Source organism: Cotesia typhae, unplaced genomic scaffold (genome assembly GCF_013202065.1).
Source record: "Cotesia typhae breed Kobodo isofemale line unplaced genomic scaffold, CoteBio_Ctyphae contig_44, whole genome shotgun sequence".
In the NCBI taxonomy this organism is placed as follows: domain Eukaryota; kingdom Metazoa; phylum Arthropoda; class Insecta; order Hymenoptera; family Braconidae; genus Cotesia; species Cotesia typhae.
In genome coordinates this window covers 3,565,141-3,581,165 of record NW_027423753.1, presented here as the reverse complement: position 1 = coordinate 3,581,165, position 16,025 = coordinate 3,565,141, and the positions used below count along the sequence as shown (strand labels likewise).

Sequence of the window (16,025 nt, the reverse complement as noted above, 5' to 3'; positions counted from 1 at the left end):
TTATATCTTATTACTTATTAATAATGATAAATTAAGTGGGTGAACGGTGATGGAACGTGGATTCGCATTGACGAAGACTCAGCCTCAAAGTACTGCTTCAATCCCGGCGAGGCTTGGTCGCTGGCTATTGACAAGCACGGGACAATACACATGAAAGCTAAACACGATAGTGAAAATGAGCCACCGGAAAAACGTACTCCAATTACCGTTGAAACTACAACAAAATCACCCGTAAACAAAGGGTTTGATTTTTCAATTCCTTCCGGCAGTCACGACGGATTCGCATTCTCGACGCCCAATTTTTCAGCCACTATCGCTGGCAACAGCGATCCCGGGGAAAGTATTAATCCATTTGTCTTTAAATCTCGGAGCCAAAGCTCGCCAGGTGACTTTTTAGTTTATTTTTCGCATCCACATTCGCGTTTACGTGAAAAATTCAATGCGCAAAGTCTGATAAATTTCATTTTTATTTTTTTAGGGAGCGATAAATATAATTTAGAGAAAAACGACGTTTCTCCAAAATACAGCAAAGTCCATTCGAAAGATCGCGTTGCTAAAGATAGAGAACGCGAGGGCAGCGGTAAGTTTAGTGCATTGCAGAAATGGCTCAGGGGTGATGATAAAGGGGACAAGAGAAGTTCCGGAAGGTAAAAAATTGTTGAGAGATATTGATAATCGCATGCAGATACTGTAAGGGCGTATTAAAATGTTTAAATGTTTTTTTCTATAAATTTTGAACAATTACAGGCTTAATTTCTTCTGCCAAAAATCCAATTATGATTTTCTTTTTTCAGTAATTTGTTATTAAATATATATCTTTAAGACAGTAAAAAGTTTGAATTAAATATTTGATTTTTTCTATTAACTGAAATTGTTAAAAATAAACCATTTCTTCCCGGAGGAAACCCATGTAACCCCTTAAGTCTAGATCTATTTTGATCGTTAAAAAAAAATCAATGAATAATTTGAAATGATTTTAAAATTTTTGTTAAAAAAAATAAACAAATAATTTTAAAGCAAGAGTCGGCTGCTACTATGATAAAATTTATGAATTTTTAGGTAAAAACAAAATTTTCTTTGAGAAAAATGACCTTAAATTTCAAAAATTATTTTTCTAAAATCAAATAATTTTTTATTTTCATTTATAACTTTTGACCTTACACGGAAAGAACAAGATGACACTGAATATCATCCCAGATTATACTGAGTGAAAAAAAAATTTCAGATAGTAGCTAGTATAATCCAGATTACAATTAGTATAATCCAGATATCACCCAGTATAATCTGGATTATACTAGCTACTATCTGAAATTTTTTTTCACCATAGATATCACTGAGTATAATCTGGGATGATATACAGTGTCATCTTGTTCTTTCCGTGTACCTTTGAATTTTACTAGTCTACGCCCTTGTAATATCTGTAATTTAATATAATAAGTTTATAAATTAATAAAATAAGTATAAATTAAAAAAATTACAGGGATTTTTCTGAATTTGTCGGCGTATCGGTAAAAGAATTGGTAAAAGCAATGGGCGAAAGCCGCGCTAATGGTAACGGCGCAACCCCGCCAGAAACTCCTCGAAGGTTATCAAGAAGTTCATCGCCTAAAAACCCTCAAGGTGGGTCTCCGAGATTGCACAGCAGGTCTTCTAGTCCGGTTGCGATACCTGGTATGTACAACGTATATATTTTTGTTTACTGCTTGTTTTTTTATTTTATTAATTATTACTACTTAATTGAACTATCCATAATATTAGTACTAGATTTATTATTAACAAAAAAGTGTAGCTTTTTGTTATTTAAAAACAAGTTTAAATATTGATTTTATAATTAGCTGGACCCAGTCGTCAGCCTGCTGGTTCTGGCAATTGTCTCATTCCTCCTGTCGCTAATGCTCCAGGTACTTGATTTGCTTTTTGACAACAAAAATAAATTAATAATTATCACTACTTTTTTTTTTTTTATTTTAGTTTGAGTTTCGGTTTTTTTGTGAGACAAAATCCTGATTTAAGGTTCAAGTCCTTTGAGTAGAAATTTCATTATTCATTATTCACTAGGTACTTTGAAAATCATTGATTATCATTTTTACACATTAATTAGAGTAATGTTTTATCCTCAGACAAAATATTTTTTAAAAAAATTCTATAATATTGGGAAAAAAAAAAAAAAATGAAAATTCTAAAACAATTTTTAATAACAAAAGCTTTTACACATTTGTTTCCGAGATATAAGGGGGATAGCCACTGTGACGCTGGAAAAAATAGGCAATTTTCGGGAATTTTTTTTACTAGGATAATAAAGGAATTTGGGGATCGGGTTTTTTTTGTTTTATAAAGTATATGTTGAGGATAATTCTCCTAAATTTTTATTCAAAAATATTTTGTTATCACAAAGTTATAAACATTTTTGTAGAGCACCAAAAAAATTTCCCCCTCCATTGCCGGTACTGTAACTCAAAAACGGATTATCTGAAACAAAAAAACCAAACGGCATTTTAATCTATAGGAATGTCGCTATCGTCGCACGTAGGGGATTTTGAAAATTTTGATTTGAGAAAAAATGGCGCCATATTGAAAATTTTTTCGTCTTTTTTTCCTCATTTTTGGACTCAAACAGCCTTAAAAATCTTAAAAATTAAAATTTTCAAAATCCCCTACGTGCGACGATAGCCACTAAGTAGACGAATACGGGGAAACAAAAAAATTGAGAATCGGTTCATATTTACGAAAGTTACAGTACCGGAAAGTTTGAAAAAGTCGTTTTGAGAAAAACGCGAGTAAAGTTTTAAGAAGATTCTCGCAACTTTAAAATCTAGTCTTTCACAAAATATTCATACTCACATCAAACTATCAAGTCCTGGGCCATATGAGGGTTCTTCCTCCTTATCTTTAGTATTGACCTTGACTTTTTTATTTTTTACTGGCCGTTTCCATGCGGCTTTCAGCAGCTTTAACCCGAGTAGCGTCGCGCTCAGCGCAGTATGAGTAGAGTGTTGGTCCTACTTTAACATCGAGATTCTCTAATATCTTCAGAGTTGCTAGAGCCCCATCATTGAATGTAATTGTTGAAATATATAAAGCTATTTCAACAATAAGGGAATAAGAAGAATTTGTTTTTGGGGCGAGCTGCCACACTAATGCATTGAAGCTTTCATTATTATTTTGTGTAAACCCACCGACACATCGTTCCAATAACTCTGGATTCGATAGATCTTCATAAATCGGTATTAAAGCTTCCGCAATATCTGCAGGAAGTGGTGGTTTTTCAACTAATGAGTCCAAAGTATTTGTTGCCACAGCTTTTTGAAATTGACACCACGAATTTGCACCTTCAGGACAAAGAAAATGCTGCGGATCTTCGGGTGATGAAAACTTGTGATAAAATGTTTGCCAAATAGCATTATACATCTCATCAACATCATTAGAATGACGTCTGATTGCTAAACCATAATACTTTGTAAATTCATTAATTGCTTTGTCCGTTAATCGACCTTTCCCACCTAAACTTTTCTGTGTATTTTCTTCTTTTCCTGTTTTTGTCTTCTTGTTAGTTCGTTGCTTCTTCAAAGCCCTTAGTCGACTGCCCATTCGTTTTTGCACGTGATTAATACATTCCTTTTTTTTATCTTCACCATGTCCCCATACGGTTTAGCATCACAAATATTTTTATACGTTTTAGTGTCACCATCACCTATATAGTTTACATACTTAACGTTATGTAATAACTCTGATCGCATAAACATCTCTTTTATTCCATCTACCTCCATTTGTCCAGAAGAATTTTCATGGTTTATTGGACAGTCTAGAGCATGGTCTTGCATAAATTGATCGTATTCAGCTGTTCCTTTTTTGAGCTCATTAGCGCACACATCTTACAATAACTGGATTTCATACTTACATCTACGATTTTGCCAGTGAAGTAACCAATTAGAGAAGATATACCAAATGAAGATTTAAACCCTCTTTTCTTCCAACTACCGTCACCGGAGACAGAAATTCCAGGAATGTCATTGGATTTTAAATGCTTGCAGGTTTCTTGGATTTCTTCTTTAGCAGCTTTTTTCAACACTAAATCACAACAGTTTCTAGCTGCATTTCTGATTTGTGTGACCAGACGATCGTAAAAGCTATGGAACATTGGTCGTGGTAAATCCATGAAAGCACAAAATCTTTCAGCTCCAGATAACCCAATACCAATTATCCGCATTGCAAAGATGAAACGGCGATTAATTTCATATGCATTCTTGATGAGTGGACATGAATTTATCAAAACTGGATCACATTTTTGCAATTCACAACTAGTTTAAAACCTAATCCTCGAATACTTGTCTCAGTAAAGTTTACATCACCACCACACTTTTTACACGATACACAGCCACTTAGTAAATTAAATATCGAAAAAAATTTATAATTTTGTAGCTAATACTCGAATCAATTGTATAATCAGATTTTTGTGATAATTTCCTCTTGGAAGCACTATCACGTCGTTGAGAGCCAGTATTTTTTCAGTTTCATATCTGTTGAGCGGTCGATTAAATTTTTTCCTGTCGTTTGGCAGTTTTCTTTCGTTTTTAATAACTTTACTTTGTTTACGATCCATTATTTAACAAATTTTTTTGTTAAATAAACAAAAAAAAAAGATCAGAAGATTTAAAAAAAATAAGTAAGTAAACAATAACGAGTACACTAAGAAACTCAATAAATTAAAGAACGAGTGTGTATTCATACAAAACAACTAAACTATGAGGTACAGTATCTCAACAATAAGAAAAAATATACGTTAAAAGTCAAATAATTGTAACGGTTGACAATCGTGAGGGAAAACAATCGCCAACCCGTACGAATCAAAGACGGAGCGAGCAGGCGACGTTTTCGTCGAAGCGCCGCGCGTAAAACGGTCAATCGACGCGCTCTTATAAAAATGACTATAACTCGAAAACTATTCGGAATTTTTCTATAAAATTTGAAATACATAATTTTGAATATATAAACTTCAGTTTAATGAAAAAAAAAAAAAAATTTTTTTTCCGAAATTTTACAGTGGCTATCCCCCATAAAACAAGGTTTTGAATTTTTATTTATTGTTGACATTAATTTATCTTTTGTCCAATACATTTTTATGAAATATTAACTTGATATGGTTTTAATTAAGAAATATTTTACAAAAATTAATTATAGATAGAAAGAATTTATTCATTATTTTAAATCAAAAGCAATTTATATTGGTATTTTAAATTAAAAAAAATGTTTTATTGAATTTTTATTAACTATTATGAAGAAATATAGTTCCTTTTTTTTTTTTAATTATTATTTTGTTCAATTGATATACTGACTGAAGAAGTTTAAGTTTAAATTAAAGAATTTTGAAGCAAATGAAAAAAAAAAAACTAGTTAGTTTTGTGTAAAAAAAGAAATTTTTTACTTATTTTTAGTCAAAAAAAACTAAAATATCTCTATTAAAAAAATGAATGTCAAAAAAAAAGATTTGAATTTATTTAAAAAATTTTTTTTCTCAAAGTCTAATTATTTAATAATTTTTTTGTTATTTGGGTATAATCTGGGATGATATCCAGTATCATCTTGTTCTTTCCGTATAAAAGAAAAAAAAATTTTTAACCGAGAATATTTATTTTAGTCAAAAAAATTTCTTTATTTAAAACTTTTAATACTTTATTTGAGATGAGATCTACTCCTTAAAAAATTTTTTTTAAACTGAGCTCTACTTTCTTGAATCAAGTTAATTTTTTTTTTTTTTTTCATCAGCATACATTAATTAACGAGATAAATTGAAAAGATTAAAAAAAATCGTTTGTTAAATTTATCTGTGATTTATAAATGTACGATACGACATACCTGTTTCATTAATTTCCAATAAATTAATTATTAATTATTCAAAGATAATGAAGTTTACTCAACAATAAATAATCATTAATCAACGGGATGAAGTTTATTAGCATAGACAACATATTTAGAATTTGATAATTATAATAATAAATTACGATGATCCAATTAGCCGTGAGAGATATTTTGTCTTGGGATAATAACTTAGGTAATCGAATTTCCTAATACGTAATTAATACTAATATAATATTGCATACATAATATAAAATAGTGCTTATGAACATTCATGATCATGACACTTATCAACACTGAAAATTAATTAACAACTTACTAGGTGGGAGAAGTTTGATTGAAGGGGGAGGGAGTGCTGGTAGCAGCCCCTTGCACTGCGGCTCCCCCCGAAGTGTCGGGCTCTCCCCTTTAGGTAAGATCACTAACGTTAAACTAATACTAATACCAATACTAATACTATCACTATGTTATCTCTATACAGTACTATACCGTGTAACATGTACCGAACAAACTTAACCCAGAGTTAGTTATATATATCCACATAAACATGACAACATCATCACGGTATTATGTAAAGTGGTTCCTCTTGTTAAATCCAATGTACCAATTGCATTATTTAGACTCCAATAATTACGTTCTACGTTATACTTGTCCATGCCTGTACAATATAGAATATATTGTCTATATTCTCTCTGTTTGTACTGTGATTATTCCATACATATCATATACCTGTATTTAAATTTCGTGTAATCCGTATGATACGCGTCTTTTTTTACTTTTGTTTATTGTAAAAAAAAAAAAAATATTTACTAGTCCGAAAATATTATTTTAAATAAATAAAATAACGTTGCGAAATTCAAAGAGATATTGTTTTTCAATATTTATTCATTTGTATTTAATTTATAAAACTTTTTTCCACGGATTTGTATCAAAGTATCGCACATCCAAAGCGCGATATGCTTTGAGGGTGCTATTTGCTTCTTTTGTGTATTTTAATACTTTTTATTATTATTATTGATCATTTTATATTTTTAATGCATGTTTATTCATGTGTTATTATCATTTAAAAAGAGTTTATCAGCTTTAAAAAGTTAGTTTGTTGAACAAAAGTTTGTATAAGTAAATAATTTTTTGTTAAAGATAGTAGTTTTTTTGGTAATTATTTAAAAGTGGCGTCTACCACTTTAATTTTTAATTTTTTTGAATGAAAAATTATTTTTTATTTTGATATATTTTTTTTATAGAAAAAAAATGAACAATTTAAAAAAAAAGTTGATTTTCACAATTTTAACAAATTTTCAAAAATATTTATAAATTCTTTGAAAAATTGTGATTTTTAACTTTTTTTTTTTTTTTTTAAATCGTTCGATTTTTTATGTACTTTTCAAAAAAAAATATATCAAAAACAAAAAAATTTTTTGATTTCAATTATAAGTCTTGAAATGAATATAAATTACTCTTTAACACACACACATTAAAATTTTGAGACGATTTTTTTTTTTTTTTTTACTAAGATCAATTTGATTAAAATAAAATGAGGATACTGGAGAAAAGTTATGAATGTATTGTTAAAAAGTTTATAAAAAGTGAATTACTTAAATAAGTCACTAAAATTATAAATAAAAAAGTAAAAACCAGTGAATAAAGTTATCGAATAAATGTTTTTTTCTTATTAACTTTTTCTATTTATCAGTTTTATAAAGTTACGCAGATTTATTATACCAAAGAACTTTTATCGATTAAAATTTTTTTGCTAGTATTATGATTAATATTAAAAGTTAAATTATTGTATACAATCACAAAGCAACTTAGAGTTTCACGTTTTGAAGCATGCAATAATTAGCATCTATTGTAAAATTTTTAAATTACAAGATTTTAATTCTACATAATTTTATAATATATAAGTGCATGTTAATAAGTTATGTAAAAAAAAAACAATTTAGAATGAATAAAAATGAATATTTTGTAAATTTACATATAATTTTGCAGCTGTTAAGATTTCTACAATCGATTAAACTTAAATGACCATTATAAAGGAATTTGATGCCTCACAAGGACCTTGTAAACATTTTTTTTTATATATATTTTATCCGAGATGCCAATACTTTTATTTTGATAATCAATCTTTTATATCTCCTTCCTTTCTACTTTCACTCAAAAGAACGCTGACTTTAAAACCGATGAAATCCTCCAGGCGTTTATCGGTCAAAATATATTAATATATTTTTTTTTAAACATGTAAATTATTCTTTTAAAATCAGCTCAAAAGTAGAATATATTTTCCAAATAGTTTTTGGCATTTATTCTCATTCTAGTTAAAAAGAAAATAAAAAAAAAAATTCTGCTATCAAGCAATGATTTAAAAAAAAATTTTTAAGTCTGAGAAAAAAATATGACTTTATTTTTTTTACAAAAAATTTTTATAAAAGTATAAAAAAAAAATTTTTTTTTGTTAAAAAAAAACGTCCCCTTCAATTTATATTTGTAGATGAATTTTTTTCGGTCAATACGCTGTAAAAAAAATTTTATATTGAAATAAAAAAGAAACTACGAACTAACTAAACAAGCCGATAGACAAAGTCCATTTAAATGATTTGAAATTTCATAAAAAAAAAAAAAAAAATATCGAGACAATAAATTTTTATTTGTACAAAAAAATCAGGTCAAAAAAAAAATGATGAAAATTTTTCTGTTTCAAAGTATCAGGTGGAATGTTGGACAGCGGAGCGTCCCACCGTCGAGGCTCAACCCAAAGTGACACAAGTGCCTTAGTCAGTAGCCTGACACGTGATCCATCAGCGTCACCAAGCGGAATAAGCAGCGCAGCAAATACCCGCGATATTTCACCCAGTCCCAGCTGTAGTTCCCTTCAAATGCGCTCAGAGGGCAGTATCGCGAGTCCCCCCGATACGCCACGAAAAGAACCAACCCAGGAACCGGTTCCTCAAACGCCCCACCACCATCAGAACCAATATCAAAATCAAAATTCAAACGAGACGCCTACAAAGAAAGTATCTCAAGCTCAAACCCAAACTAGTCCTGAAAACGCGATGACAATGAAGGGCCACTTCAGCATCGGGGCCTCAGGAAAAGACGACCGTCACTCTCCGAAAGTGACGCGTCGCAGTCACATGAAAATTGCAAAAACGCGGACGAAACGTGCCATATCTTCAGCAAACGTTCAGTCCCAACAATCATCACCCAGCACCGCGCGAATGTTGAATCTGAACAATGACAAAGTGAAAGAAGCGATGAGTCCGTCAGTAGCCGAGTGTCTTCGTGCCGTTTTCGCAGCTTTTCTTTGGCACGAGGGCATTGTTCATGACGCAATGGCCTGCGCAAGTTTCCTGAAGTTCCACCCGGCTTTGCCCAAAAACGGAGCGCTGGTGGTCACCCGGCAGCCGGTTATCCACGACAAAACGGATAAGAACAAAGACGAGCTTACGAAAGAACAACGGGCGAGACAAAGGCATTCTGTTGAAGTCACCACAGCGGGAAATTATCTCCACATCCAGCCAAGCACTCTCGAGGCATTGACTCGGTCTGCTGCCAATGCAAACGCCAATCGCAATCGTAACAAAAAGCAGGAGGCAATAACAAACCCCGCAGTGACGATCAAAGAAGAAGTTTCGAGCAACAAACTTATGGCTTTGCCTGAAACTCATACGGTTGCTGTTCTTCCCCCGGCGTTGAAGAGTCTCGTGTTTCTCTGGGAAGAACTGAGTGGCAATTGCATTCAAGCTATTGAAGAACAAACTATGTTTCCGAGTCCTATTTCACATTTTCAGCTGCTCAAGACGCCAAAGAAGTCTAGTGTTGATAAAGAGAAGGATAAGGATAGAGATAGGGATAATAAAGAAATCAAAGATGATAAAATGTCTAGTGTAAATATTCCTAATGCTAAGGATAAATATAAAAAAATGACTAAAAAGAAAAAAGACTTGAACAAAATAATGAACAAATTTGGATTTTCTGCTGGAGAAAATACCGGAGAATTGGAAACAACATGCGAGCTTTGCGGACAAATGTTTCCCCACCCGATAACTTATCATATGAAGACAATGCATCCAGGTTGTGGATGGCATTCCGGTGGTATGGGATACAATAATGTCGGTAATTACTGTTCTGGGTGGGCGGGAAACTGCGGTGATAGTGATTTTGGTGGTACATGCTGGTATTTAATTTGCGATGAGTGTCGCGATAATTACTTGCAAATACGGAGGAACAAAATGGGTAATAAAAAACTTCTAAACGGAACGAATTTACCCGCTACGGCAAGGCGCAAAGGTATCAAGACATTTTTATCACCGATAAACAGTCCCAGTAGCAATGACGCGCATATCGTGATGAAGAACAACGCGATGTTTTTGTTGGACCTCTCTAGCGCTGCAGGCGTCAGTATTCCCAAGCAGCAACGCAGGCCGTCGCAAACACTGACGTCAGTAGCTGAGAATTACAGTCCGCCAGAGGTTGCGGCCGGACCGTTTCCGCCTACTGGACCGTTCCAATGCTTGCAGGCGCTGGGTGTCCATCACTCCTCAAGCGCGTTGAATGAAGAGCGCTACTACGAAGAAACGCTGCGCCGGCAAAACAGTCAAGGAAATTATGAGGCTAATTACAATAATTACAGCTGCAACTACGGCAGCAATGGTCGTCCGTTATCCGAATGTCCGATGAGTGACAGCGACAGTGAAGGTACAAGACGCGGAACAGGCGTTGGAGCGTTTCACAGGTCAGTTTCAATGTCAACTGGCGCTCCTTGGGCACGAAACAGCAATGACGGACGCGTAGTAATGATGCGAAAGCGCAACAACAGCAGCAGTGAAATGAACACCGAGGCTGGTTCGTCGTTGCTTTGCTATCCGTCAGCGGCGCTGCAAAAGTTAGTTCCGTCGATGGACCAATCAGCAATCGTTGCAGTCAATCAGGAAGAAATTTCCAGCGTAGACCGCGTTGAGATGCTAACAAGACCCGTTATGTTGTTCGTTTTGCAGCAGCACAACCTCCAACACTTGCAGCTTGCTATGAAACAAGCGCTACGTCGGTCTGCCTGTAGGATTTATGCCATGCAAGCGTTCAATTGGCTCTTGAGGAGCGTGACGCAGCCAATGGGCCTACATGATCTGCTGTGGTGGTTTATGGCATTTTTGACACCCGCCACTCCGGACTTGGACGTAGAAGTAGACAACCACGTGGAACGCAAAGAGGATCTTGATATGACGGGAGTCTACGAGCATCCTTTGAGCGACCTGGCGATCGCTGGAGAAGCGATTAATCCGCTGCCCAATGTCTTCCACACTTTGCTGCAGACAATCGCTGACTTGATGCTGCTGCCTCCTCCCGGATCGCCTCTTCAACAGGCCGCGGTTCAATGCTGGGGGATCAAATTCACTGCGGCGGATCACATGTTTCTGCACCGGAGCCACGTCTTCAGTAACATCAGCAAGATTCTTTCAAGGTCCGAGGAGGAGGAAGACGTAACTATGAGCATGCATGAAAGCCACCAGTCTACGTTTTCTCAGCCGATAACTGCGTTGGTTGAGGCGTTGAAGGATTTGACTGCTGGAGTGGAAATAAAAGGCTCTAGCAGGCAAGCGATGATAGGACACTTGACTGATAACTCAACCGAGACATTCTGGGAGTCTGGAGATGAGGACAGGAACAAGACCAAGACAATCAGTATTATTTGCAGTGCCCATACATTCCCAAGGATGATTTACATCCACATTGACAATTGCCGCGACTTGACTCACAAAGTCTCCAGTGTGACATTCCAGTTGGGGGTCAATGTCGACGAAATGATTAAGTTGAAGACAGTGGAGATTGAAAGCCGGTCTGCTGGGTGGGTCAGCTGTCCTATCACCGATCCTCGCCATATAATCATCGGCCTGGAGTTCAAAGGTCCCGATAATTCACTGAGAGTAAGGCAGATTCGCGTGCTAGGAGAAACTGAAGGTGAGCCTTTGAAAATTGGGAAGCAATTGAGCACCCAGACGATTCAGCAGCATAACTGCGAAGCCGAAACTCTCAAAGTATTCCGGCTGATAACTTCTCAAGTTTTTGGAAAGTTAATTCAGGGTGAAATGATGCCTCAAAGACGGCAGCAGCAAGAGTCTGAAGCTAATGATGAATTAGAGGAGAGCAATGACCTTCGTGAGCACATGGTAGGAATTTTATTCAGCCGCAGTAAGTTGACCCATTTGCAGAAGCAAGTTTGCAGCCACATTGTCCAAGCGATCAGGAAGGAAACTATCAGGCTGCGTGAAGAGTGGGAGCTACTTCTTTGCTCGCCGACTCCAGCAAACAGTATTCTTAGCGAATCAAGTGATGTTCCTAAAGCTTCAGACACTTACTGCTTTGAAATGCTGTCAATGGTTCTGGCGTTGAGTGGTAGCGCGGTGGGCAGAAACTATCTTTCGCACCAGTACGGCTTGATAAAAGACATACTGAGTCTTCTTCACACTGGATCAGCGCGCGTTCAACGCCAAGTTACTTCATTATTGCGCAGAATCTTGCCAGAAATAAAGCCAGAGCATTTTGCGAATGTACTGGGAGTCGAACGACTGCCTCCGTCGGACTTCAGCATAGTTTCAGTGACGAATAGCGGAAACGCGAGCGCTTCTAACTTCGATGAACACGCCGCGGGTATCCTGGATGTGTTTTTGAGCTGCATTGCCAAAACCTTGGCGGTCCAAGTTAAGATTAAAGGAAAGGAGAACAACGGCAAGGCTTTGCAAACAGTTTCACTGGCCACTAGCATCCACCCAAAGAGCTACGTCGGTTCCAGATGGTGGCTGCGTGGATGTATGACTAGAAAACTCGCGGAAGTTATTATCCAGCTGCTGAAAGACATGGCGACGGGTAAATTATCAGACACGTGGGCAGCGGTGACAAAAGCCGCGATAGCTGAAAATATATTGAACTTGACGCGGTTGGACGAGAAACGTCGTGAGCCCAGTGAGTGTCTGCACACACCCACACTGTGGCTCGCACTGTCTTCCCTCTGTGTATTAGATTCTGACCACGTCGAGCGTCTGTCTTCGGGGCAATGGAATGCCGGCATGGACGGACAACCGCCACCACCTCGCCCCACCTGCAGTAACCACGACGATGAGGAAACCACTGCGATAATTCAGTGCAATGTTTGCGGTAATTTGTGCGCAGACTGTGATCGCGTGCTGCATTTGCATCGGCGAACTAGGATGCATATCCGGCAGGTATGCAAAGAAGAGGAGGAAGCTATCCGGGTGGATCTTCACGAGGGGTGCGGCAGAACTAAGCTCTTTTGGATTCTCGCCCTCGCTGACAGTCGGACGCTGAAAGCGCTGGTGGAATTCCGCGATGGCACACCAACAAAACCCGTCGGCACTTCTGGGGTCTGCCGTTTTTGTGGAACTACGGGAAATTCTGGGCTACTGGCTATTGGAAATGTTTGCTCGGATCATGATTGTCAGGAGCACGCCAAAAATGCCTGCAGTAAGATTCATTCGTGTGGTCACATTTGTGGCGGAGTCAGAAATGAAAAAAATTGTTTGCCATGCTTGCATCGTTGTCAGGCGACTAGTGATTTGAAGCAGGATGCTGATGACATGTGCATGATATGTTTCACTGAGGCTTTGTCGTGTGCGCCGGCTATTCAGCTCCAATGCGGGCATGTTTTTCATTTACATTGCTGTCGCAATGTTTTGATGAAGAGGTGGGTTGGACCAAGGATTACTTTTGGCTTTTCTTTTTGTCCTATTTGTAAAGTTCCAATCGAGCATCCCACCCTGGTGGACCAACTGACCAGTATCAAGGAACTCTACACGGATGTCAAGAGGAAGGCGCTCATGCGGCTGGAGTATGAAGGGCTACATAAGTAAGTTTTTTAATTCATTAAAGGATCTGTTACTTAGGATAATAAAAAAAAAAAAAAAAAAAAAAAAAAAAAAACTTATCGATTTTAATTTTTAATATCAATAAACTAATTCGTGAATTTTAAAAATTAATTACCAAACGATTTGATATAAAAAATTACTTTAAAAAAAATTAACAAAATTTTCTGCATAAACACAGTGGTGTTAATTAAAAAAAAAAAAAATAGTTGATTCGTTTACTTATGACTGATAATTTTCAGAGCTGAAGCCGTGACTGCACCTGGAGGACGTTACCACAAGGACCCAGCAGCGTATGCTATGGACCGGTATGCTTACTACGTGTGTTACAAGTGTCAGAAGGCTTACTATGGAGGTGAAGCACGTTGTGACACTCAACTAGGTGGCGAAACCTTCGACCCCACGGAATTGGTTTGCGGGGGTTGCAGCGACGTGGCAAGGGCTCAGATGTGTCCCAAGCATGGAGCTGACTTCCTCGAGTACAAATGTCGGTACTGCTGTTCGACGGCCGTCTTCTTCTGCTTTGGAACCACACATTTCTGTAATCCATGCCACGACGACTTCCAACGGGTTACCAATATTTCCAAAAGCGAATTGCCTTCATGTCCAGCTGGTAAATTTATCAAATTCAATATCTGATATTTTTGCCCTATTTGAATTTAATTTGTAAATTAAAATCATTTATTTTAACAGGTCCACGAGGGAAACAACTAGAAGGCGATGAATGTCCGCTTCATGTGAAACATCCACCAACAGGCGAAGAATTTGCTCTTGGCTGTGGAATTTGTCGTAACGCGCACACATTCTAAACAAAAAAAAAAATACGCTGAAAATTTTACCCGCTACTTACGCGTGTACTTGGCGCAAGACACTGCTGTGTCTCTGGACAGATTCTCAAATTTTTAACAATCTACTTAAATTTAAAAGTCTTAATTGCTGGGTTGCTGAATTTTTTTAAAATAATAATAATGAATATAATAATAATAAAAAAATAATATTAAAGAACGATTGAATAACTAAATGATTTAAACGACTGAAAATTAAAAATATATTGTAATAATTTAACAGAGATTTTAGTGTGTACAATATTGCGTTTATTGACAAGAATTATTGAATTTTATTTAAACAATTTCGTCTAATAATTTTTTTTTTGTTGATGTTTGAGTGTGCGGAATTGTTAGCGTGAATTGCATAATGATTGATAAATTAAAAAGCTATTTAATCTATTATAATAACATTAATTTAATATTAGTAATAATATTTAAATGATATAAATGAAGAATGGCCATAAGAAGAATCTAGATTTTTAATTATTAATCAAGTGAATTTTTACGTAATGGCAGCGTAATCAATAGAATTTAATTAGAAGAAATTTGTTTTAAATTAATTTTAGAATTTTTTAATTTTTTTGCTTTGCTTTTTATAAATTAAGTCTTTAAATCTATTGAATACTTGCTGTCGTTATGTTTACCATTGCCGAAGACTTTCAAATAATAATAATAATAAAGATAATACCAAGTAACAAACTATTTAAAAATATTATTAATATGTACGATTAAAAGTACAAAGATAAATGTGTCACACTTTGTTTTTAAATGTCTATTTATTATTATAATTATTGTTATTTTTTTTTATACTTTTCAATACAATAATAAATAAATCGCTCACACGACGCTGTATAAAATATTGGGTTTTTTGGAAACAAAAATAATGTGCATTGATTTTCATTATTACAATAATGTAATAATGATAAGTAAAGTAATTATAGTTTGAAATTATTATAAAAATAAATTTTTGTGGATAATGCATTTCTAATATTGCATAAGTAAACTAAAGATTTTTTTTTTTATTTTGGCAATATAAAATTGCCTTGACTTTATTGGTGGAATTTACTCTGTAAATTAAATGAAAAAATAAATTAATTTTAAAAAATTTTAATTTAGTTATTTATTTAACTTCAATCGAGCTGACATTTACTTTTTTTTCTATTTTATGAGTTACACGGCAAGAACAAGATGACACTGAATATCATCCCAGATTATACTCAGTGATATCTGTAGTGAAAAATTTTTTCAAATAGTAGCTAGTATAATCCAGATTATACTGGGTGATATCTGGATTATACTCATTGTAATCTGGATTATACTAGTTACTATCTGAAATTTTTTTTTACTACAGATATCACTGAGTATAATCTGGGATGATATTCAGTGTCATCTTGTTCTTTCCGTGTAGTTCGTTTAGAATTAATTTCAAGTCCATATGAACGCCATCTGGAAATCATTAAATATATAGTTA

General features: G+C 35.0%; 2 protein-coding genes across 4 annotated transcripts in view; one reads left to right on the top strand and one right to left on the bottom strand.

Annotated features, from left to right (window-relative positions):
- Positions 1-14,733, top strand: part of Hiw (MYC binding protein highwire) — a 200,912-nt gene extending 186,179 nt beyond the window's left edge. For 2 of the 3 annotated variants that reach the window (XM_074245238.1, XM_074245237.1), the window contains exons 17-23: positions 37-385; positions 479-647; positions 1,481-1,671; positions 1,836-1,901; positions 8,554-13,711; positions 13,970-14,340; positions 14,421-14,733. In XM_074245238.1, the coding sequence (XP_074101339.1) occupies positions 37-385; positions 479-647; positions 1,481-1,671; positions 1,836-1,901; positions 8,554-13,711; positions 13,970-14,340; positions 14,421-14,536 (6,420 nt within the window). In that variant the 3' untranslated portion in view covers positions 14,537-14,733. The remainder of the gene's footprint in view (positions 1-36; positions 386-478; positions 648-1,480; positions 1,672-1,835; positions 1,902-8,553; positions 13,712-13,969; positions 14,341-14,420) is intronic. The other variant, XM_074245239.1, reaches the window with a different exon arrangement.
- On the bottom strand, positions 2,150-3,615 carry LOC141528945 (uncharacterized). Its single transcript, XM_074245244.1, has 2 exons — positions 2,842-3,615; positions 2,150-2,469 (listed from the first exon to the last, which is right to left on the bottom strand). The coding sequence occupies exon 1, from the start codon at positions 3,586-3,588 to the stop codon at positions 2,911-2,913; it is 678 nt and encodes a 225-aa protein (XP_074101345.1). The 5' UTR covers positions 3,589-3,615; the 3' UTR covers positions 2,150-2,469; positions 2,842-2,910.
- Positions 14,734-16,025: the final 1,292 nt, after the last annotated feature.